General features: G+C 44.4%; 1 protein-coding gene across 3 annotated transcripts in view; it reads right to left on the bottom strand.

Annotated features, from left to right (window-relative positions):
• Positions 1-25,696, bottom strand: part of VWA3B (von Willebrand factor A domain containing 3B) — a 73,895-nt gene that overhangs the window by 11,463 nt on the left and 36,736 nt on the right. For 2 of the 3 annotated variants that reach the window (XM_081197538.1, XM_081197540.1), the window contains exons 13-24: positions 25,527-25,658; positions 24,053-24,151; positions 22,784-22,966; positions 19,890-20,017; positions 18,668-18,852; positions 16,795-16,887; positions 15,566-15,608; positions 15,312-15,468; positions 11,952-12,070; positions 9,826-9,876; positions 6,155-6,374; positions 518-629 (exon numbers count right to left, since the gene is read on the bottom strand). In XM_081197538.1, the coding sequence (XP_081053664.1) occupies positions 518-629; positions 6,155-6,374; positions 9,826-9,876; positions 11,952-12,070; positions 15,312-15,468; positions 15,566-15,608; positions 16,795-16,887; positions 18,668-18,852; positions 19,890-20,017; positions 22,784-22,966; positions 24,053-24,151; positions 25,527-25,658 (1,522 nt within the window). The remainder of the gene's footprint in view (positions 1-517; positions 630-6,154; positions 6,375-9,825; positions 9,877-11,951; positions 12,071-15,311; positions 15,469-15,565; positions 15,609-16,794; positions 16,888-18,667; positions 18,853-19,889; positions 20,018-22,783; positions 22,967-24,052; positions 24,152-25,526; positions 25,659-25,696) is intronic. The other variant, XM_081197539.1, reaches the window with a different exon arrangement.

The following is a 25,696-nucleotide window of genomic DNA, read 5'->3' as shown; positions in this document are numbered from 1 at the left end:
ATAAAACCTAGCAATGTAGCTCAAACCTCTCATCTCTTCTGCTGTGTTTGATACTCTGATGAATGGAGAACATGCCTGCAGCCTTATCAAAGGCTCAGGTTGTTAATCATCATTGGAGGAAATTCTGAAGGCTCGACTGGAGGAGTAGCTCTGTCGAACGCAATTTCCGACAGTTCTATGGTACCAGGTGCCTCTGACAGTCCCATGTGCGTCCTTCCTTTCTTCCCCACTGCACACTGCCAAGATTTTAAAATTCTGCACACACACGTAAGCATATACCCCCACATAGGCACTAATGCCCATTCCTCAAAATATGTATAGATCCTAAACATTTGAACCAGCATTGCCAACTATGTAATATCTCTGCATTGCGAGCTAAATATTACATTTGGTAACTGTCCTGGCTGATTAGTTATCACCTCCTACTCCAAAGGACTCCTATCCACACGCCAGGTCTTGATACCGGTTTTAGGGTAGAATTCCAAGCCAAACAAACTACTATTTACAATGTAATTACCTGGGTAGTAAAATCCCGTGCTTTCTGATCTTGCAATGACCTTGTGGCCTTTGAGAGCATCAACCCTTTTCCCTTTCTGCAGCTTCTTTTCCTGTAGCTTTGATGAAAATTTCTGTGTTGCATATAAATGAGAAAGAGAGAGATTCGTCCACCCCCAGTACTTGAGATGTACATCATAACTGGATAACAACAACAACAACAGAAAAGGTGCATACAGTGGGGCAATATGCATAAAACAAAACTTTTGCAGCTTTAGTAGTAAGCACTTAGCACTTTTCAATTGCTATGAGTTAAACCACAGAGCCTAGGACTTGCCGATCAGAAGGTTGGCGGTTCGAATCCCTGCAACAGGGTGAGCTCCCGTTGCTCGGTCCCTGCTCCTGCCAACCTAGCAGTTCGAAAGCACGTCAAAGTGCAAGTAGATAAATAGGTACCGCTCCAGCAGGAAGATAAATGGCGTTTCCATGCGCTGCTCTGGTTCGCCAGAAGCGGCTTAGTCATGCTGGCCACATGACCCGGAAGCTGTACGCCGGCTCCCTCAGCCAATAAAGCGAGATGAGCACCGCAACCCCAGAGTCGGCCACGACTGGACTTAATGGTCAGGGGTCCCTTTACCTTTACCTTTATTCCTCTATTAGTGGAAGAACCCACCCAACCTCTGAGCATCCTCTCAAACCAAATTACTGGGATCCATGCTGAGGGAACAAGTGAAACTAGCTCAAAGAATCTAATCTTTCAAGGGAAGCAGAAAATGTTCCCAATCCCTCTTAAAAGCTACTAGCTTTGAATACTCATTTTCTGTAACAGGGCTACAACCCTATTCATCAGTGCCATGGATGTGCGAAATGTGCTAAAACTTGAAAGGTGCTCTATGAAATGCTAAGTCTTCTTCCTCCTTTATGCTTTTGCAATTACAATAACACTTCATTTTCTGATCTAAGGCAACCTAGTCTAAACTTATGTGATCTGACTTTTATGGAATCTGTTTCAGACAAAAAAAAATCTGCTCTGCACATTCCTGCCTTCTAGAAGAAGTCGTCAGTGCCTCCGTAGCTCTGTTTTGAGGCTCAGCAGATCTTTTAGACAGCATCTTAAAAAGCAGAGACATCACCTTGTTGACAAAGGTCCGTATAGTTAAAGCTATGGAAGTGAGAGCTGGATCATAAAGAAGGCTAATAGCGGAAGAATTGATGCTTTTGAATTATGGTGCTGGAGGAGACTCTTGAGAGTCCCATGGACTACAAGAAGATCAAACCTATCCATTCTTAAGGAAATCAGCCCTGAGTGCTCACTAGAAGGACAGATCGTGAAGCTGAGGCTCCAATACTTTGGCCACCTCATGAGAAGAGAAGACTCCCTGGGAAAGACCCTGATGTTGGGAAAGATGGAGGGCACAAGGAGAAGGGGACGACAGAGGACGAGATGGTTGGACAGTGTTATCGAAGCTACCAACGTGAGTTTGACCAAACTGCGGGAGGCAGTGGAAGACAGGAGGGCCTGGTGTGCTCTGTACACGGGGTCATGAAGAGTCGGACACGACTAAACGACTAAACAACAAAGATCTTTTAGCCATCTGTACAAACAACAGCAATGGTGCAACTCTATCCACAAGCTGAACAATACCAACTTTTTTTTATAGCTTACATTAATTCAGCAGTAGGTCTGAACAGATAGTCAACTAAGGTCAGGCATATAAGGTTACTATTTCTCTTTCAGCATTAATAAGGCCATGTCATCAGTACTTTTTTAAAAATCAGATTTGTCCAAAGATTTAAATTCCAGGAAAACAGCATGGCATTCACTAACTAACTAATATACAAGGGAAATGTACCTTGCCAAACATCTTTTTCTAACATCAAGTCATGTTGAGTATAGCTCATGTTTAGGGTGTTTGTGCAAAATAAGTTAGGTATACATTTAGGCAAGACAAATAAAAAACAGGGGGGGCTAGCCATTGTTTGAAACGTTTCATTTCTATCCTGAGCTCAACACCATGAATGACACCTGCATTTCTAACCACTCAGTCCTGAAGCTTTGCAGCTGCAGATTAGCAATTACTGAAGATGGCGCTCTGATTAGGCTGCTAATGCAGGTTGTCTCAGGATAAGTGATTGCACGGTGTTAATCACATCGCAGTCAGTAGCATATGTTGGCATGTCAGGACAGCAGGAGGGAAACACACCAGAAGGAACCGGTAAAGTGCAGAAATGTTTCTGCTCCTGCAGAGCGGAGGAATGAACTGGTGGGTTAGAGGAAGATTGTCAACAGCCACTGTACTCACTTAATGGACGCTTCCTATTTTTATTAGGATATAGCAAAGATTTTAGAGGTTCAAGGGCACCGGATACTATCTTCAATCATTATTATTAAGCCAGCTCCCCGCCCCGCCCCCCAGCCCTTTTTACAAGCGCCATTCACGGTGAGCCATACTAGCATGAAACAACTTCTCAGTGGCAGAGTTGAGATGCAGAATTAGAAAGGATCTCCTCTGCCTGTGGGGCAGGACACACACATTCATTCCAAGGCATCATGTGGATATTTGTTATGCAGAGGCTGACAGGGAGGGGGGTGCCTGTGGGGAACTGACCCACATGTCAGAAGACTGGTAAGGCATGATGCACGCCAGAGAGGATCAAGGACAGAGGGGCTGTGAGGTGAGCAAGATGCTGCTGTGTTGCTGTGTCCTTACAGGGAGCAGACATCTTGCAGTCATGCTTTGTGAAATTCAGGTGGCTGTGTCGAGGGACCAAAACCCAAAAAGGAAGCCACAGGGAAGTAACTGACTACAGAGCTGACTCTGGGTGGTCCCTACAGCTTGTTTGATGTTTGTGATGCTCCCTAGTATCCCTCTAGGTCCTTTCCTCAGTCTGACACCTCTCCTTTATTAATTGTATACCATTTTTCCTTGAAGGACAGGGCTGTGCCCCAAAATGCCCTCTCTGAGCTCTTAAGAGTCAGTACAGTCGTACCTTGGAAGTTGAATGCCTTGCGATACAAACGTTTTGGCTCCCGAACACCACAAACCCAGAAGTGAGTGTTCCAGTTTGCGAACGTTCTTTTGGAACCCAAACGTCCAATGCACGTTCCGCAGCTTCCGAACGGACTTCCGGAACAGATTCCGTTCGACTTCTGAGGTACGACTGTATCTTATTTCTACTTCATGTGGCACACTATGCTGTAGAAGCGTTGATTGTTTAGGTCACAGCTTTTTAAACTTTTCATGTTGGTGACACACTTTTTAGACATGCATCATTTCGCGACACGGTAATTCAATTTCGCTAGCAAACTGGAGGTTAAACTAACCCCTTTCCAGCCCCAGGAGTAGTGCGGGGAGCGTTTGCACGGCACACCTACACACTGCAGCAGACACACTAATGTGTCGCGACACACAGTTGGAAGGCTCTGGTTTATGTGATCAAAACCGCAATCCTATGCATGCTTACTGGAGAACAAATTCCACTGAACTGGAGGTCTTCTGAGTAAGCATTTGTAGGTAAGATAAGGGCATTTTTCTAAAGCACTCCTCATTTGAACATAAGCCATCTCTTGTTTAACTGGTAGCAAAATGAGAGCTTTTCACTTTGTTAAGATTGAAAGAAATACACAATTGGAAATCTGCCAGAGGTCTGGCCTTTTCTCAAAAGATAAGCTCCCTCTGTAATGCTTGCCAAAGAGCTTTTAAAAAGAAATAAGGAAGAAGCTTTATTAGCATTTTAATAACACTTTTCTCAGTAATTTTTTTGTTTCTCTGACTGAATGGTTGATTTAGCATAATCCTGCTGGGCGAAAGTTTTCGTTTATCAACTGTCCATTTCAAATTACAGATTACATCAGTCAATCAAAGCGTAGAGCATCATTTCCTCTCCAAGTAGCAGGTGCCTATTTCATACAAATGAGTGATATTTAAAGCCAAACTGGCTGCTAAATGTGCCGCCGGTTCCCTGCACAAGAGGTTTAGGGAAACTCACATCCCTGGTATGTTTAGAAAGTGCCAGTGAAAGCTGCTCCATCCCCATTATGCACACAAAGAAAAACAACATTTTCATTTTATCAAAAGGTTACTGTTATGTACTAAGCTTGGATCCTAGAACAATAGGCAAGTAGGATCCTAGAATGCAACAACTGATTGGACTGCAGGAAAAGACCAATCAGGCTCCAGGAGGAAGTTAATCAGCCTATTAGGCTGGTAGGATTGTAGAATGCAACAACTGATTGGCCTGCAGGAAAGGGCCAATCAGGCTCTAGGAGGGAAGCAGAATCAGCCAATCAGACGGGACTCATTGTGTAAATAATGTATATAAAAGCCTGACGTTTGGGGGGGCAATTTAATCACTGTTTTACAAGCTGCAATAAAGAGCATGAAATCACTACAGGACTCCGAGTATATTGTAGTTACAGTCATGCATATTTGTCTAAGCCCAATACAATGCACCCTCGTAGGAGATGAACCACCACACACAAATGTTTCCATTTATATATTTTATAAAGTAGTATCTCACTCCTCAACATGTAACACAGCACTTGGGTTGGCTCTAAAATTCCCTCACTTCAGGGGAAGGAAGCAAGCAACCACCTTCGCAACTGAGGTTGCAGTCCTCAACATTTCAATTAGATAACATTTTTTTAAGTGTAGAAAAGGAATAATGCTGCATGTGACTGGCATACATCGGGAAGTTTCACAGTTCACATTTCTTGTCTGGTCTTTCTCAGAGGGAGTATCACAGTAACGTACAGATGCTGCGTTCACTCACAAGAGTAAACCATGGTTTGGCGCTAAAGGGATGAGCTGCAACAAGCCCAAACCAAGTGCTGGGCTTGCATTTCCTCACCTCCTCCCGCGTGGCTGAGAGGAGAACCTCTGCCTACTTCAGGTTTACTGAATCCCTTGGTTGAAAACAAGCTCTGGTCATCTTCATAAGAAGCCAACCATGGTTAGTTTCATAACCATGGGTTACGACGCTGGCTTATTAAGCCAGCGAATTCAAATAGAAGGAAATGGTGGACTTTCCTTCCCAGAAGGCATTTAAACAATGGCTGGATGGACATCTGTCAGGGGTGGTTCAAACTGCATCCTGCACTGTAGATCCTGCACTGAGCAACACGACCTTCAAGGTCCCTTCCAACTCTAGGATTCTATGATAGGGCACAAAGTGGCAACCCAGTGCCCATCTGCTGTTGCTGCTCGATGTAATGTTGCGCATGAGGAAACCTGGGTTCAAATACTCAGTGAAACCCAAAGCTGATTAAATTTTAAGGGTTTCTTTTCAAGAAAATAGATCTATTTTTTTCTCTTCATGACAAAGTCATGCTATATCATTTCCTTTCCATCTTTTCTTTCCATACATACGCAAAACATGCCAAACAAAGCTACCGCAAACCTTAAAAACCTGAGTATTTTCAATATGTTGGTTATGCTTGAAAACTATGCTGGTGGCATTGCTAATGAAGTGTGTACTCTACTGCTCTTTGGAAATGCACTTCACTTTGGCTTTTCAGTTCGTCCCTAAGATTGCGTTTGTTTCTTGCATTTTACTGATTTTTTATTTATTTTTTTGCAAGCTGCCTTGTGCATTTATTGTGGGGGGAAAACAACACCCCTCAAATAAATAAATAAATAAATAATGAAATACCACCTACCTGTTTAGCAGGGCAGATCCGAAGGGGACAAATTCTCTGGGGTTCCTCTTTGGAAGCTTCTTTAAGTTCAATGGCCTGCTGTTCATATGTTAATCCTGTCAGAATCTCATCTTCCAACAACATCACCTCTTCGTAGGAGATGGGCCAACTCGCATTTTCTAAGGCCTGGAGCAAAGATTCCTTACGTTCTATATACGAGACCGGCTTGTTCTGTTCGAACCTAAAAGCAAAAATGGCACTTGCACTCTGAGGCTGCATAACAAGAGATACTGTCAAGCTTAAGGGAACCCTATTCGTCTCACTGTGTCAACCAAGAAGCAGATAAACAAGAAGAGTTCTTACCAAGTGGTTTATTCAGTATTCACAGAGAGAGATGAAAGAATGTGGTCTCTCTTAGATAATGGCATTGCTCCAAGTAAAGTCCCACCCCCTTAGTCCCTGTGCCAGCTGACCAGTGCTTTCTGCCTCTGAGCTTTCTGTTCTACTACTCTCAAGGCACGCCTGGTCCTGGGAGAGGAGGGGTCATGAATGCTTTCTAAAGACACTGAGTCTGTCATCTGTCTCTCCCCTGGTGCTTCTTCTTCCTGCTGTTCCTCTCCCAACATTTCCCAGCTTCTCCCCTCTGCAGCCTCTGAACTATGACCTTCTGCAAACCGCTGTTCTAAATCTATACTGTCCTCCTCTTCTCAGGAAGGTTCAGGGAGAGGGGGGGCGGTCCCCACCATTCCTCCTCAGTCCAATCCCTGACATCTACGGATGTTGTGGGTGTCATGATCAACCAGTTGAAGAGTTTACAATAGACATCAGAAGGCTTAAGTTTGGTCAGAATCAAGTATACACTTCCTGAGTTAATGCAAAATACATTACTTCTGGTCAATGAGCCACCGTAGCCACTACAGGGGCGTGAAAATTTGCGACCCGGGGTTTATAGACTTGTCTACCCATGTACTATCTGAAACCAAAGGGGTACATTGGTTGCCAGGTGCAATTTTTTCCCCTGGCTCTCCTATGCCACTAAGGAAGAACAAGCAGCAGCCTCCTCTAGACAACTTCGCTTTGACTTCTGGAGGCTTCCTGGCTTGGGAAGTATGGTGATGGGGAAAGTTGCAACTATTGAACTTGGCTGTTTTATGCTGTTGTTAAAAGCATGGAGCCCCCGCGACGAAAAATGATGGCAAATTCATAGAGGTCAACAAGGGGCTCTTAGCTATGACAGGTAAATGGAACCTCCCAGGGTACAATCTGAAGGCACTTAAGACTACTACCCTGCTGAAGCTAAACAGGTCTGGGCCTGGTCAGTGCTTGGATGGGAGGTCACTTGAGAACTGCCTTGGGTTCCATGATGTAAGCAAAAATAACAGTACCTACACAAGCACAGTATACATTTGCATTCCAGCTGCTGGGGACAAAGAAAGGGACTTCCCTTCATGTCCTGTTTGCAAACTGCCAGAATAATAAGGGTGACTGCTTCATGAAGGAGAATGCTGGACTAAGCAGACCTTCTTTTCCAATCAAGTAAGGTGGGACGCGGGTGCTACTGTGGGTTAAACCACAGAGCCTAGGACTTGCTGATCAGAAGGTCGGTGGTTCAAATCCCCGTGACAGGGTGAGCTCCCATTCCTCGGTCTCTGCTCCTGCCAACCTAGCAGTTCAAAAGCACGTCAAAGTGCAAGTAGATAAATAGGTACCACTCTGGTGGGAAGGTAAACAGCATTTCCGTGTGCTGCTCTGGTTCGCCAGAAGCGGCTTAGTCATGCTGGCCACATGACCTGAGAGCGGTTCGCCGGCTCCCTCAGCCAATAAAGCGAGATGAGCGCTGCAACCCCAGAGTCAGCCACGACTGGACCTAATGGTCAGGGGTCCCTTTACCTTTACCTTAAGGTGGGACTTATCTTCATTTTGATCATACTGTGGTACTATGAGAAAACCATACGTCGGTGGGTTGGACAAGGACTAATAAACTGAGACTGACTTCTGGCAACACAGGGCTCTGTGGGTGAGTGGGTCTGGGAAGTAGGTAAGCTGGCTGCCCTGGATGGGGTCGAACTCTCCTTGAAGGAACAGGAGCGTAGTCTGGGAGTGCTCCATGATTCAGCTCTGTCACCAGAGGCTAAGGTGTCCTCAGTGGCTAGGAGTTCCTTTTACCAACTTTGGCTGGTAAGACAGCTACAGCCATTCCTGGACCAGAATAGTGTGAGTACAGTTGTCCATGCATTGATATCCTCAAGTTTTGGATTACTGTCATGCAGTCTATGTGGGGTACCCTTGAGCTTGGTGCAGGGGCTGTAGCTAGGTTGCACTGGGGAGCAAAACACCTCCAGTGTATATCAGCCTGCCTGTAATGGCTCCAGGGTTCTCAAATAGCAGCTAGAGGGTTATCACAGCAGTTGCTGAAGGAAGGAGTGGCAGACCTGCTCTCAGTACACTGCAAGAAAAGGAAGTACCACAGCTACCAACTCAGCAAGGGTCAGGTGACAGAAGAGCCCAATAGGGTTCCACTTGCTCCAACAAATCAGCTATGAATGGGCTCCTGACAGAACTCATTACGTAAGCACGGACTAAACAGCTCCTGGGCCTCCCTGTGATAATTAATTCATGCAAATTAGGCTAGAACTTTGCAAAATTAAACATATTAGGCTATTGGTACAGGCTGGGTACACTTCTTATGTGCCCAGTCATGAGAGAGGAATCCTGACCCACAAGGAGATGCAACATCAAGTGATGCTTTGCATACATGAAAAATATGACATGGCTTCCGTATCATTTCCTATTAGCCACAACCAATACCCTCCAACATTTCTCCAGTGAGAATAGGGACATCCTATTCCAAAACGGCGTTTCCGTGCACCTCTCTGGTTCGTCAGAAGCAGCTTAGTTACCGGAAGCTGTACGCCGGCTCCCTCGGCCAATAAAGCGAGATGAGCGCCGCAACCCCAGAGTCGGCCATGAATGGGCCTAATGGTCAGGGGTCCCTTTACCTTTATTCCATAAGAATACCACCCCACCCATCTGACCGGGTGGCTTCCAACATACATAAAAACATAACAAAACATTAAACTTTTTTTAAAAAAAAAACCTTCCCTATACAGGGCTGCTTTCATTTCTCCATCATTTCTCTGATGAAAAGAGGGATGTCCCAAGGAAAAGCAGGACTTTCCAGGATCAAATCAGAAAGAGGGATGGCTTCTGTAAATCTAGGACATTCCCTTGAAAATAGGGGCACTTGGAGGGTCTGACAACCTCTTATGGATCTTGGAGCCACTAGAGTCCGGGTGTGGGGGGGGGGGCAACCTGCGACCCTCAGTGAAGTTTCATGAAGATAGCAAGGAGGGGAGATAAGTCAAAAGGAGATGACAGAAAACAGAGAGACAGAGACAGAAAGGTCAAACAGAAAGAAAAGAGGGTGCCCCACCCACTTTTACCTCCCGCCCCACCCATCACTGGCATATGGCCCCTGACAGACTTTCCCTAAGGGACTGTGGCCCTCAACAGAAAAGCCTCCCCCCTGCACTATAGAGATGATTTTTAAAAAGCATGAAATAAAATGCCTAAAACTCAAGGTGCACTTCCAACGTGGACATGACACAGTGGCTCCCATTCCATCTATACTTTTTTAAAAACAATAATAATAATGAATTCTTGAGCTGGAAAGCAAGAAAGCAGCATCTTACTTGTCTTTTTCCTCCTGGGGTAACGCTCTCCAAATAAGCTGATCAAGTCGCCTGTTAATGAAAACGCAACAGTTTCTCAGAGCGCAGTAAGTGCACTTAACGAGATTGAATAAAACGGAACGCTCCATTCTTTTTAAAATAGGGGAGGGAGACCTGTGGCAAATTTGTACTCTGAGAGGCCTTAAAAAAGAAGTGTCAAACTGTCCTCATCGGCCAACTATGAAATTCAAAATTATCCTCTGAAAACAAAGGCATCAGGAAAACATTGCTTTTCACAATAACAATCTGACACAACCAGGAACGTGGAAGAATGCAGGTGAATTCCCATTGTAGCCTGCACAATGCTGTTCCATTGGGAGTTCCGTCCAGCACAGAGTAATATAAACAAGCCACACAGCTGATAAAACATTAGTCAGTCAGGAATGATGCCGGCTTCACATATAACACACAATGGCTTGGTCTACAGATGCCCTATGTAATCTGAAGGTGCTTCTACTCATGCATGGGGGTGGAGGGGGCTGGAAACTGCATTGCACATCGTTCTAGTGGGACAATTGACCCTCAAGGAGCTGGAGCTGGGGTGGGTGGCTTTCCAGGGTCTCAGACAGTGGTCTTTCCCATCATCTCCTACTTGGCCATTTAACTGGACATACCAGGAACTGAACTTGCATATGCTCTCCTACTGAGTCATGGCTTTTCCTTTCGATTTTATCAGTCTGGTAGCAAGCTACTACTCCACTAACAGGATATGTGGTGGTTTTCTACTGAAGGCCTGCTGAAACAATTAAGTGCCACCTTGTAGGTAAACCAACAAATCAAATCATTCAACAGGATGCGGAACCTGTGGCCCCTCCATACGCTGCTGAACTACAACTCCCACAATTCCTGGCTGTTGGCTGATGGGAGTGGAGTCCAACAACATCTGGAAGGCCGCAGATGTTCTCCATCCCTGTGGTAAAAAAAAAAAGATACCAAGAGGACCGCAGCCTGCAGAATGGCAGCTTCTGGGAGGTCTGTTCCCATGAAATGGGTTTGGTGAAGAGCCCTCAGGTGCAGCAAATTCCCCAGAAGGAATTTGGCAGCAATCCTGAACTAACCCCGTCTCTCTCTGAACCACAGGTGCGTCCATTTGGCAGTCAGGGGCCAGAGCTCCGACAGCATGCCAAGGGCATTTGTGCATTCCAGGGTATAATGAAGCATTCCAGGATAATTTTTGTGTCACATACTCAGATTCCCTAATTTATTCACAGGCATAAAATCTGACAGCGCCAGGATATTTATTTCTGAAGGGCGCGTGTTGCTTTCTGTTAGCCACCTGCTCCTTTTCTTATGCCTGTGCTTATTCCAAACAATAATTCACTGTAGCTTTAAGATCTCTTTGTTTCGGGGGTGGGGTGGGGTGTCATTCACTGCCCAGCAGGAAATATTCTCCTTCTTTCTGGAAGGTATGGCATTATTGTTACTGCCATTTTTTGCTTCAACTAAATATCATGCTAATAGCGCCTGGGTTATTTATCGAGGAGGACGAGTTAATGTCATGCGTCCTTCTTCATTAAAGCTTTTCTGTGCAAAGACAAATTGGGCAATTTGGCAGGCATCAAATAAAAGTTTGACCTATCGCAATTCAGAAACTTAGGCTTCAACCCCTGCAAATTCAATTTGCAGAAATATAATGTACCATTCATGGCGTAATAGACAAGCCTGAACAGCTGCTGTGAGAGACATTTAGAGTTATTGCTCGGTCATTTGCAAACAGCTCCATATTGAAATTTGTCCTCTTGATATTCCAGCTTGGAGGAGTCCCATAGGGAAAACAGTAACTGTTTCAAATATATAATGCTATTTTACAGCTGAAGGAATTCAAATCGTATAGTTGTCTTCCCCAAAAACGCCAACCAATCCCAGAGAGGAGCAGAAAACACATTTCTGTCTTGAAAAGCAAGTTAAAAACTTTGAGGAAGATAAAGGCATCATTTCCAAAAGCCTAAAATCAACTCTATGAATAACTAATAGAGTATTAATAAATATTAATAGCCAAATGTATCTTGCATATTGCATTTATTTATGTCCTGGTCTTGAAAATGTCAATTAATAAAAATACTCTGTGTGTGCAAGAGTAGACTTGCCTTTCATACACTTTGATTGCTTCTTGCAACTTCTTCTTATAAGCATCAAGATCCACTGCTTGAGGATTGATCAGCGTGACATATTTCTTATTGTTGCTCACATGGGCAAAGGGGAGAACCTGCCGCAGAAGCACAGGATCAGGCCTTTGAAACTTGTCACTGTCAAATTCTGAAGCATGCACAGCCATAGAATGTATTGAGTCTAACTAGGCTAAGCAGGGAACAAAAACAAAGCTTTGAATGTGGCTAGCCCACAAATCCCCAGCACATGTGATTGTTTACCTAGCAATTATAGGTACGCTTCCAGGGGGCAGGGCGGGGGATTACAATAGAAAAAGGCAGTTAACAAATTACAATTTAGCTAAAAATAACCATAAGCCAACAAGAAATAAAACAGTAAAATCCAAGCAGCTTTAAACAGTAAAGAAGCCTTTCGCAAGAGCTGACATGAAAACAAAGTAGGCACCAAGCAGACCTCAGCCTGGATAGCGCAGCTGGTTAGAGCGTGGTGCTGATAACGCCAAGGCTGGAAGTTCGATCCCCATACAGGACAGCTGCATATTCCTGCACTGCAGAAGGTTGGACTAGGTGATTCGCAGGGTTCCTTCCAACTCCACAACTCTATGATTCTCTCTGGGGACAGCATTTGACTCACCTCACATTCAGATGGTGAGGGCATACAGAGGAGGCCATCTACTGAAGACCTCATGGGAAATCTAAAATACTACCAAAATGCTGCCAGGTGTCTCTGTGATTCATACAATAACAGAGGGCTAACTTCTGTGTACTGCTGGGTTTATTACCACCCCACATTAACATACCACAGCAAAATTAAAGCAGGAGATCACTCTACAAGCTCATTGTAACTATTATGTCTCAACCGGTGTCTCTGTGTGCTTATTTTTCCTCTTCCCTCCACATTCCCTTTGTGCCATATCGACTAGATTTCTGTAAGTGGCAGAACGCTGCTAGATGAATGTGGTGCCCAAATAAAGAATAAAGCTAACCAAATGGAAGGCGCTTAAATCCCTGCCGTTTAACCATTTGCACAGCAATAACCTAATAAAAAAGGTACCCCTGCCTGTACAGGCCAGTCGTGTCCAACTCTGGGGTTGCATGCTCATCTCGCTCAAGAGGCCGGGAGCCGGCGCTGTCCGAAGACACTTCCGGGTCACGTGGCCAGTGTGACGAAGCTGCATCTGGCGAGCCAGCACCAGCGCTGCACACGGAAACACCGTTTACCTTCCCGCTATAAAGCGGTCCCTATTTATCTACTTGCACTTAGAAGTGCTTTCGAACTGCTAGGTTGACAGGAGCTGGGACCGAACGACGGGAGCTCACCCCGCCACAGGGATTCGAACCGCCGACCTTACGATCGGCAAGTCCTAGGCACTGAGGTTTTACCCACAGCGCCACCCACGTCCCTAATAACCTAATAGAATGTCACAAATGTGGCATAAATCACACAAATCAATTAACCAATAATCAGTAAAAATTATTATAATCTATAAAACACTAATAACAAAACAGGAACTAAAAAATAAGCTGAACATCACAATTACAGCAAAATCAATACGGCGTTTATAATCAATAAAACAACATTAACAACTTTAGCTAAATAGCAACTAAAGAAATAAGCTAAGCGCTGTTAAGGTGATTGTTCTTTAAAGCACTTTAGAAACCACACTGAAGCCTCAAGAATTCAGGGATGCCACAGAGCTCAGTCTCTTTTCCAGGCTTGCTCACCAAGTGCAAAATGTTGGCGTGCCAGTGGCTTGCATGCAACCTAAGTGATCTGTGACCCAGAGTCAGTGTTTGAACACAAGGTGTTAGTACACTGCCACCTATTGGTAAAAAAAGGAGGAAATGCCATGAAATGAATCCTGGACTGGGAAAAGGGCAGAACAACAACAACAGGGAAGGGGGGTGTTAACTACAAATAAGTGTGTGAGAAACTGTAGAATTGTGAGGGCAGAGGTGAACTTCACTGGTGGAGCTGCAAAACTCACTAGCGCTCCCCCAGCTTATCACTAGTAGCCAGGGGTCAACCATTCCCCCCTCCCCAGAATGCCCCTTGAATTTATTATTTCGGTCACAGACCAGTTCCACCCCACATACAATATCAAGGAAGTCATAAAACATGATAGGGATACATTTGAATTTGCAATTAGGTATAACAGGGACACTACAGATATAGCAACGGTTTAAAAATATATAAATTAAAACTTAGTCACTAACATATAACCTAAAATTATCATTTAAGGCCTTAATCATTAGGATAGCACAGCTTGTTCCCTAGGTTTTATGGCAAACGCACAGAATTTGGCTATCCTTAACGTGATCTCAGGATCCTTGTCCTCTACCAGGGATTTTAGACATTGAAGTTCGGATTCATTTGGAGATTTTTGCATAGCAGGGGTAATAAATACTGAGCGTATATCCCTGTAGAAACGGTAGCGTAACAAGGCATGAGAGAGTTTCTACCTCCATCAAGCCGCAGGGGCAGACTCGTTCCACGTATGGTTTACCCTCGAATCTGCGCTGCAATCAGGCAGATGGCAGCACGTTGAATCTAGCGAGGGTAAATGACTGTCTGTATTTATGCCCCTTGAAATTTCGGGAAGGGGGGAGAGAATGATGGCTATCGGCACAGAGATGTCAGACATGCGAGCTGAAGTATTGATTCATTTCACTCCCATGCCCTTGCCCTCAAAATGGGGCCGTGAAACTTTGCGGGAGATTGGCACTGCATCAGAAACAGCATTAATCCTAAACAGAAATTAACTTTTCTCAGCGACTAATCCCTTTCCTAAAAGTGTTGTTTATTTCAGGTACATACACTGAAAACTCACACTGTATCAGGATGGCTTTAAAAGAGGATTAGACAAATCATAGAATCATAGTTGGAAGGAACCCAAGCGTCATCTAGCTCAACCCCTGCAATGTAGGAATCTCAGCTAAAGCACCCAATAAGACTATCAGAAAGGCCTTAAAAAGTTCGTCTTCTCTCCTAACTGACTTCATATGCCCCCAGGCAGTCACATCTGATTGGCTGCATAGCATCTTGACATCATGCAATTAACTAAATGATCCTCAATTGGTTGGGATCACACATGTGACCTGGTCCAGAAAGGAGGAACAGCACAAAAGAGGTAAGGCAAGAAATAGAGGATTGCGAAGGAAAGGAGAATATCCTTGCAATCAAAGGGTTTACAGTGAAATATTTCTGGACGCTCTCTTATCCCCGTCAACAGTCCCAGATATCAAAATGGGAACATGCTCAACACAACCTGAATCCTTGCTTGATTCAGAGTCGCACTGTTAATGTGGAGTTTCCCCAGAAACAACTAAGAGACTTACATCATCAAATACTCTTGAAACAACATGTTTGTCTAAAATCGGAATGTATTTGGTTGTGCGAGGAACAGCTGTCGGGGCCAAAGCATCCATTATGGTGAGTCGCCTAGCAACCAAACCATGAGTCTTCAGCCACTTAGCAGAAGGGATATCTAAAGGGCTTTTTAAAAGACAGAAGGAGAAAATAAATGAGACACTGAAACCCATTCAAAAATACCCCTCCCCCCTCCAAAATCAAGTTCATCAAATCTACTTACTCTTTATCTATCTTTTTATCTTGTGTCTTCTCTGCAGCGGGCACTTAAAAACAAGATTATTGTGTCATTTCACATGTGCCAGTACTGGGGAACAAACAGTCAGAAACACAGGGTTGCCTAGAGTATAAGGTCCCGTCTGCACTATGCATTTAATGCAGTATCATACCACTTTAAGTAGTCGTGGCTTCCCCCAAAGGATCCTGGGAACTGTAGTTGGTCAAGGGTGCTGAGAGTCATTAGAAGACCCCCTATTCCCCTCACAGAGCTACAATTTAAAGTGGCATGATGCTGCCTTAAATGTACAGTGCAAAAGGGGCCGAAGTCCCAAACGAACCAAGACCAAAGTTAGAAGGGCAAGGGCGAGGCACAGGCAGACCAAAGAATAGATGGGAAACCAGGCTGCTCTGCCCAGGTGACAGGCCCAGGGCCCAGTGAGCTGATGGAATGGGTTAGGCTATTCTGGAATTTGGGAGGATAGCACGACACTTGCAGACTTCTCTCTGCAGCCATGACTGGCTCACCAGGGAGGCGCAGCCAAACGCAGATCAGGAGCACAACACCAAAGAAACGCCCAACAACATTCTAGTCCTTGGTTTTTTTCCTGACAGCATGAAAGCACGCCCGCCACTGCATTTAACGTTACATCAAATGCACAGCAGGCAGAAACACTGATAGCTTTAAAAGAAAACAGAAGTTAATACTGAGCACAGGAGGACCCTATTTTAACAAAAACCACTGTACACAGGGAGAGAGAAGGTTCAGTATTTAAACTTTAATCCTTCCCTCCCCCAGAGGCAATTAAAATGACGTCTTACCCACCTGCTCTTAGAAAGCTCCCATGGGCACCAATGGGAGCTTTCCCCCATAAGTGTAAGTGTCACATGATGGGTGGTTTTCATGGGATATTGGATGATTTGACAGGGGGCGATCCCGCCAACCTGTCCATGTTGGTCTACAGGGGGCAGGAGGGGAGATAAAGATCTAGCCCAGCAGGCCATAAACGTTCCCCACCGCTGGCTCAGAGGAATAAAACATGGCTTCTGTACAGCTTCCCCCCTGCATAACTCCAGCGGCCTCAGGACCCACTAGGGGATGGAGGAGAGGGTTTCGTTCTCTCAGGAGCACAGAGTGCAGTTCAATATTCAGTTAACTGGATATTCCACGGACAGGGCTAAGGCGTGCAGAAACAAATGGCGGCCTAAGCATTAATAAAAAGGGCCACAGCTTACTTTTTCTTTCTGGAGATCCTCTTTCATTTGGACTTTGTTCAGAAGGCTTTCCTGCATAGCGTTGTGTCCTAAGCATGCTGCTCCTTGTTTGTTCTGCAGAAAGATGTTCACAAACACACACAAGCAACTTAATAACAAACCAGAAGTCTGCTTAGATTCTGAAAAGCAAAAGAACTTTTTAGCGCCTCCAGCCCTTTAGGCAAGAACTGCCCTGGAAACATCCCCACAGACAAAATGCACAGCCTCCATAATTAATTCTCTACACTTTCCCATTCACTATGTGACTCAGTTGAAGCTATAGCTGCTTCTGGGCAGAGTTGGGACCACACTCATAAGCTTTGAATATGCACTTTAAAATCTATATGCTGGAATTTTGACATTTTGATTTTGCATGCCAAGAAAAGGAGGCAAATCTAGCTTTTAGGGAACAGGGCCATACAGCCATTTTCAAAAAGATAACAGGTCAAAGGAGTTTTTCTCCCAGAGTTTCTATTTTTTAATGATGTGTTCAAAATGCGAAAGGTTCAGATATAGAGTGCAATCGTACGTTAACTTACCTGAGAGTAAGTCCCACAATACTTAAGGAAACTCACTACTGAGTACAGTATACATGAATAGGATTGTGCTGTTCAGGAAGACTCCATTCATGGTGCTATCCCAAAAAATCACCTGAATTTCCCACTTAAGAAAAGACACTGTGTTTCCTTGCGAATCGGAAGGAATAGCACTGCTAATTCATTCAAAACCCTTTTTTAGATGTTTCAGATCAGGGTGCTGTTGAGCATTATAAAATTGCATTGTACCTTCAGATTTTCATGTCTCCGTGCCATAAACTTACAGGAAACTTTCCAGACTCTCATCCCATGGACATCCACAGAACCCCTTTCTACGCTGGAGAACTGAGGTCAGCTCTTCGCGGGCCAAAGGGAATTCCTTTTCCCTTCAAACCAACAGGACGTGCAACTAGAAGCAGGATTCTTTTTTTGCCCCACAGCAGGTTAATAAAGGGAGGGTTGGCAAAAGAACCATTGGGAGGATCAATGGGGCAGATCCCACTGCTCAGGATTTTTTTTTCCAGCCGAAACTCGACAGAACCCAGTTTCAGCACCTCTCAGGTAGGCGCCATTGCTATTCTAAGAGAATGAGAGGGGTGTTCATGGTGAGTTCTGGCACCTCTTTTTCCAGAAAAATAGCACTGGCACCGCTATATCCTCATAGCTGTTCACAAATCTGCAGATTTCCCACTGCAATCTGATACAGAAAACAGTGAACCACCTCAATATATATATTTTAGTTTCATTTTAAAAACACAATTCTCCTGCCAACCTAGCAGTTCGAAAGCATGTCAAAGTGCAAGTAGATAAATAGGTACCACTCCGGCGGGAAGGTAAACAGCGTTTCCATGTGCTGCTTTGGTTCGCCAGAAGCGGCTTAGTCATGCTGGCCACATGACCCGGAAGCTGTACGCCAGCTCCCTCAGCCAATAAAGCGAGAGGAGTGCCGCAACCCCAGAGTCGGCCACGACTGGACCTAATGGGCAGGCGTCCCTTTACCTTTACCTAAAAACGCAATTATTTTTATTTTTGGTGAAGGGACCACAATACTGAGGCAGACTGGAAAACAAATATTAAGAGAGAGTTCTTGCGCGTGCACACACATGCAGAGAGAAAGAGAGAGATCCATTTTAGACTTCTGTTGGAACTTTCTCCATGCTAGTCGTCTTTCGAATGTAGTTTTGAGAGGACTGCATTTCCATGGTCTGTGCAGCACCTAGCACACATCTGGTGTTAAACCATGTGGAAGAGGAGGTTTCATATTCAAGTTGTCAGAGACAGGACATGTTTCACTGAGGAATCTCCACAATCTGTTTTACCTGCGTATAAGGCTTTCTTCCTTCTGGTTGGACTTTCAGAGCGACCCTGACGTCCATCTGTACCAGGTTCTGGCGAAGCCGTTGCAGGCTCTTCAGAGGCCCAATATGGCCTATCTGGAGATGGGGGATTCAGTCCCTCACCGTGTGTGGTTGCTGCGGATGCAGCAAAAGGCTGCCTGCGATGTCTGTTTAAGAAACAGGCAAGTCACTACCTGCGCCGAAGCAAGCACACACATACACACACCCACATATTTGGGAGAAACCGCTTTGAGAAGTGAGAAGCCTGAAATAAACACACATATTGTATTCAGCTATGCCGGGGTTTCCCCAAACTTGGGTCTCCAGCTGTTTTTGGACTACAACTCCCATCATCCCCAGCTAGCAGGACCAGTGGTCAGGGATGATGGGAACTGTAGTCCAAAGACAGCTGGAGTCCCAACTCTGGGGAACTCTGAACCAGGTCCTAGTCAGAGTATACCTGTTGAAATCAATGAATCTGTTAGTCATGTCTCTTAACTTCAAAAGGCTTACTCTGAGTAGGACTAACATTGAATACCACGCCGTGTTTCTGCATCCATTTGGAATCCAAGGAATCTGACTCTGCTATGACCTCCTGAGAGCATTCTTTTCAAGATCTGTTTCTCCGTGTGTATTCAGTCTTGGAGCAATCAGCATGCAACCTTACTGGTGTTCGAAACAACAACAACCAGCTTTTGTATGTGGATGAAACACTTCTCCACGACAAAGTAAAGGATGCTGCAGGGAATCATCACATTTCTAGAAGCCTCTTTTATTCTTTGGCCTTGGGTTCTCTACTTGTGGCAACACGGACCTCTCTGATTGGTTCAACAATATCAGGCCACATTTAGCACAGCTGTGGTGGCTCACAGACACAAAAGGAGCAGCAGCTTTTGGGTTAATGCTTTGGCAGAGAATCATCCTTGCGATGAGAGGAGTGAAATTTACCAACATATAGAGGGGAACACATTATATTACCTACTGAAATGGATTTCTTAATGTAACGATGAGGAAATGGTGGCCCTCCAGATATTGTTAGACAACAATTCCCACTGTCCCTGAATGTTGGCCAGGCAGGCTGGGACTGATGGGAACTAGAGTCCAAGAATATTTGGAGGGTCACAGGTTCCCCATCCCCACCTCAGTGTTGTGAAGATGAGCACTTTATTTTCCTGTTCATATTTCCCTCCCGATATAGACATACTTATCCTGACGGTCTTTTGCTCCATTAAACAAATCCATCAATACGCTGTCAGTGTAAAAGGTATGTATTGTCTTCAGTTCTTTTTCTCCTCTTTCAATCTCTTTCTTTAGTAGATATATATCCTCACACTGCCAAAATGAGAAAACGGTGACTGAAATTAATTACGAACCAGTTCTAAACCAGATACCAAACCTACACAATAATACCAAGAAGGGGGGGGGGAGTTTTATTTATTAATAGAGCCATATCCCATCTTTCAGGACAAGGTGGTTTGCAAAACCCATGATAAAACATATGAAACAGTTGTTTAAAATAGCAATTTAAGCCTACAAATAAACCTCTTTAAAATTAGCACTAAAACCACAGAAAGCCACATTAATTGATAAGAATAATGAAACACAGATGAAAATAAAAACATATTGAGGGTCCTTTTAGCAGTCATGGGGGAGGAGGGTTACAGGCACTTCATGGGCAATCTTTAATTGATACGGGGCCAGTACAGAAAAGGCCCCATCTCTGAATCACTCAGCCTAGTCTCTCTTAATGGCAGGTAAGAGAGCAGAATTCAGACAGCTTCCTAAGGCAGTCCTTCAGGTAACATGGTTCCAAACTACTGAGGGGTTAAAGGACAAAGCCAGCACTTTATAAACTACGCCAGAAACAAATAGGCAGCCTCTATAAGCCGTGCAGACCAGGTGTAATACGCTTTGATTGTTGGTCTCCTATAAACCATTCTTGCCTCTGCATTCTGTACTAACTGGAGTTTCTGAACCATTTTTAAAAGGCAGCCCCCACATAAGGCATTACAGTAATCTAGCCAGGATACAACCAGAGAATGAGACACTAAGGGAAAGGCTACTTCCTCTGGTTATGGGTAGAGGTGGAAAACCAGCCAATTTTCTAATCCAGTTAAGATTACACATAAAAATATATACCCTGCAGGAAAAAAAACCTCATGCTTGAAAGTTAATTCAGCTTCATCCTTTACTAGAGCTACTGATGTAATAACGTAACTATGATTGATGATCATGGAGATACATTCTGCTGCAAATCTAAAATCCCATTACTGCACCCTAAGAATTATTATTGAATTATTTGTCATTCATCTTTCTGATATATAATCCCCCACACTCTGATAACACATCCATTTCTTATTTTTTTCCCATTTCATAACTAATGCACTTCCCAAAGGTGAAGTAAAAACATAAACCTGTCATTCCAGCAACCTTCCTCCTCTTACCAGCGTGGAGGGGTATGAAATGGAAATAGCCATAAAACAAAGGGTGGAAATCCACATCCCTGTTTCAAAGCCCCTACAGCAAAAAAAAAAAGACTTGCCTTGAGAGTTTAAGCTGTGCTCACTGCCAAAGTGAATGTAAGAAAACACCCGACTTAGACAGCAGCCAATTTTAGCATATATACAAGTTTGTTCTTTGTAGATGTACTAGAGCTTATTAAAATCAACACATGCACACGCCCTTCAGCCAGGCTATTTATCCTTCCAGTGACAAGGCTACTTCTCCTTTTATTCAGTACATCTGCCCAGGATATTACACAGAGTTAACAGCAAGCATGAGCATCATCAGACACCTGTCAAAGCCCACACCCCAGCAAAGAGATCACTGCTAACAGCTCATCAGGTAGGAGACCCAGCAAGTGGGGAGAGGGGTAAGAAACCATATTGGTTCTGCCAGTGCATTTGCACTGCACTGACCTTCCCGCCACCTCAGCTCTCTGCCTCCCAGTAAGCAACAGAGACACATCTGCCAAGTCTTAACCCCAAAACCCTTGGGCACTCATCCTTCTTGCTGTTGCTTCCTGTTCATCTGCTTCCTTCAAGCAATGACAAGAACAATGAGAAAGGCAGCAGAGGCCTCCACTTGCTTTGATCTCTCCTCCTGGGTAAGGGGTGTGCAGACTGGGCCCAAAAGGAGATCGCTAGTGGTGATCATGGCAAAGAGACTGGGACTGGCTGGATGAGGAAGAGCGCTGGGCACCGCCCACCGAAGAACCCTCCAGGGAGGACATATAAGAAGCAGGCTTAGACCCAGGGTGGTGGTGGTGGGACACTGGGGAGCAGACTGAGGAAGGAACGAGCTGGGAGGTGCTATAAGCAGGAGGTATGAGCAATCAAGGGGGAACAGGAGAAAGAGGCCCTTCCAGGACAGGAGGCTGAGGATCTCAGTGTGAGCACAGACTTAGACGGAGGGAAGTCAGAGGTTACCCCCGCTACCCAGCAGCAGGACAGTCCCAGTCCTGCCTGCTCCCCCTCCCGGCACCCCGCTCACGGAGAGTCCTGCATGTTACTGAGCAATGGACCAGACAGGCCCAGAGAAGGAGCCCACCCCAATGCCTCAGTCTCCATCTGCTTGGGAGGAATCCAGAGTGAGAGGCTAGAGGGGAAAGGCGGGGCCAGTGGTCAGTTTCAGCAACATCTACAGCTAAATGAGAGGATCCAAAGGAACTCTGCTGTGTTGTTACTTTATGTGAAAAATAGCTAATTGCATTTCGTGACTCAAGTTCTTTCCTGCCCCGTGGATGACCTGGGCTCGCCTGACAGCCCCCTGACATTCACATATCTTACTATAGGGTCCCTCAACATCTGGCACCAAACACCAGTATTCACAAGTGCCCTTGAAAATTAGGGCTCGGGGGACTCTCCCACAAAGGCTAAGATTTGGCAGAGATAAGCTGTCAGCTAATCCTCCTGATGAGGCCTGAGTTCTGGTATATTCATTTTGCTTCTCAAAAATGCTTTTGAACCTTCCGTTTTATGCAGACCCGATTAAGAACTTTGTGCACTAACCAATTTCATCAAAAGTTATTGTACAGCCTCCTTGGTATGAAAAAGAAACACCTTAAAGTCTTCATCTTAACTTTTACTAAAGACTTGCCTCAGAAGGTTTTGGAGCATCAGGGTCTCTCAAAATAATATGATAGTAATGAAACCGTCCACCTGTCTCACTGGCCAATTCATTTAAAAATTTATTCGCTCCGGTATCATCACAGTTAAAGGAAATAGTGTGAATTGGAATGTTCCGGTGAAGCTGGAGCTGGTCTAGAATTCTATCGGGGGGCTAAAAGAGAGAGAGAGAGAAATTAAATGTATTGACACAGAGATATTAACCAATACACACTGCAGAACAAATCAACTGGCTTCAGATTATATCTTCTTGAGGAAGTGATAGAAGCATTAACGCCTTCTGTGATTTATACCATAACAGACAGTGATTGAACTACAGGCAATCATCAAAACTAAAAGGAAGCTTAATTCCACTGGCTGAGTGTGGTATCCTGGGGATCAAAGTTCTCATTCAGAAGGCTCTAATTTGCTATTTCAGCATCTTCATCCAACAATCCAAACACTGAAGGAATCTTCAGGTTGATCTTGCTTCTGTGGGGTCTACAAGGCTGGCAGAACCAGCATTGATTGTGCAGTATGCCCAGCTAGTTTCCCAAACTGGGTATGACATCTTCCCAGGTAAAAAAGTGTCCCTCTATCTCCAGGACATGGATTGCAGCTCCTGCCACCACACTCAGTCTCCAGCCTGAGACTGCAGTTCCTGCCACCACACTGTCTCCTTAATGTTTGCTGTGCTTGATAAAGCTACGCTTTCCCATAACCAATACCTTCCCCCCACCACTGCGGCTCCACTCCCCCAGCTGGTAGCTGGTCCTTCCTAAGGTCCTTGAGCCATTTCTCCTTCCTTATCAACCCTCCACTCATATATGTCATTGTTTCTCCCATTCCAACTGTCTTCCAAGACCATAATCAATGCTGCTTTCTCTACCCAGTACCTACAACTGTTTTTCTCTCCCTACAACCCCCCTCCCCCAAGCTGCCTGCCCCAGTTTTCTCAAGAACCTCCTCTCCCATCTACCCAAAAACCTCAGCTTTTGGACCCTCCTACTCTGGGCGCTGGAAGATCATGCTTCCTCTGTTATCATGCGTCCTTCACCATGTCCTCTTCCCAGACTCTCATGGTCCCAATGTCTGTCTGGAACAAAAGATGGTGAGGACACAAAGATATGTATCTTCCTTGAACTGACTCAGACTTGTCTCAGTTTGGCCAGCCCTGCTCTACATCAATGCTCTGCTTTGTCATATAGCCAGTGTTACATCATCATACTGCCCTGACATGTCTTACTTCTACCATAGATACCTGGTCAGGTCTCCCATCAGTGAGAAGATAAATGGCTTGAGTGTCACTATCAGAATAGGCAATCTGAAGTGCTTTCAGGGTATTTGTAGAACTTCCAATCTAAGCAGTCAACAGAGGAGAAAAAATCAGGAGGAGATGGAAACATTAACAGCGCTAAACTTGTGAAATGGATTGTCACATCTCTTTGTCAGGTGTGCTAGTGAGAGGAACCTCACAATTTGTCCAAAGGAAAGACTTAATTCAGTCCCGGAAGTAGTCTAAATCACCTGGTGGGCAACAGTCAAAATAGATTCCTTCCAGTAGCATACTTTTATGATGAATGTATGAAATCTTTCTGCAGGAACTCTTCCCAAGATAGATTTCTGTGCTTCGAATACAGTGATACAACCAAAGGTGTTTTCACACTGATGCTAAATGCTCTTTTGAGACCCAATGGTCCACTTCAAACATCACATCCCTGGTCCAACAAATCATGGTTTTGTTCAATCAGGAATGTACTGTACACCTATGTGCTCTCTTCTTGCTCCTCCCATTTTCTGTTCCCCTTTTGGATTGGGCTTAATACAAGACTTCCTGGTTTGTCAAGACTACAGTTTGCTGTGCTGTTCAAACCAGAAACTGTGGGTTGAGTGCTCCTACAAACCAGAATCAATTTCTGGTTTGTAGGGAACACTCAAAGTTCAGTGTACTGTGGCGTGACAAACTAGGAAGTCTTGTATTGTCAGGAACATGAGGAGGAAAGGGGAGCAATAGTAGTAGTAGTAGTAGTAGTAGTAGTAGTAGTAGTAATAATAATAATAATAATAATAATAATAATAATAATAATAATAATAATATTTTATTTATATCCCGCCCTCTCCGGTGAGGCAGGGCTCAGGGCAGCTAACATCAAAATATATAATACACTAAAACATTAAGTCAAACAATCGATTAAAATACAGCTTAAATTAAATTAAAAGCAAAATAGAATCATATGGCTACCCATATAAATTATAATGGTGCTTAGGCCTTAGATTCAAATCCTCATTCAGCTATGAAGGTGACCTTGTGCAATCACTATATTTCAGTCTAATCAACTTTACAGTATTGCTGTGAATAAACTGGAGGTTGCCCCAGCTGCTAAGAGCATAAAATGGAAGAGGTATACAATCATGACTTCTTTGGAGAAACTGTGGGTTTAAAATGTGCTTAAGAACAATGCAGGAACTCTTATATTTAAGCTGTGTACACGAGGGAACATAGAAAAGAGCACACAGACACATGCAGCACATTCCCATAGCTTGTTAGATCAGAAATGTGTTGGCTGAACCAGGAATGTCTTAAATGCAGAAGGGGAGTGGGAGAAGGTGTTACTCTTGCAAATAAAATTGTGCCTTTCAAGCCAGCTTTATAGTAACCAAAAATTAATTGAGGTGCACAGCAAAAACTTGGGTTACTCACATTTTCTTAAAGTGCTTTTTGTTCCTATATTTACCTCCAGATTGTTTACCCATAGCAGAGCTTCTTCCAAACTTTCTTCATTAACTCTAGCAAGTTTCTCCTTCCAAGCCACTGCCTCAGTGTCAAATCTAACAAAGTTAACTTTGGTTTTGTCTCTCAGTTGTTCCTGTAAGAAATGCTCCATTGAATTCTCCTTCATAGAAG

Source organism: Podarcis bocagei (assembly GCF_964188305.1).
Source record: "Podarcis bocagei genome assembly, chromosome: 6".
NCBI lineage: Eukaryota > Metazoa > Chordata > Lepidosauria > Squamata > Lacertidae > Podarcis > Podarcis bocagei.
This window is presented reverse-complemented; position numbering and strand designations above follow the sequence as displayed.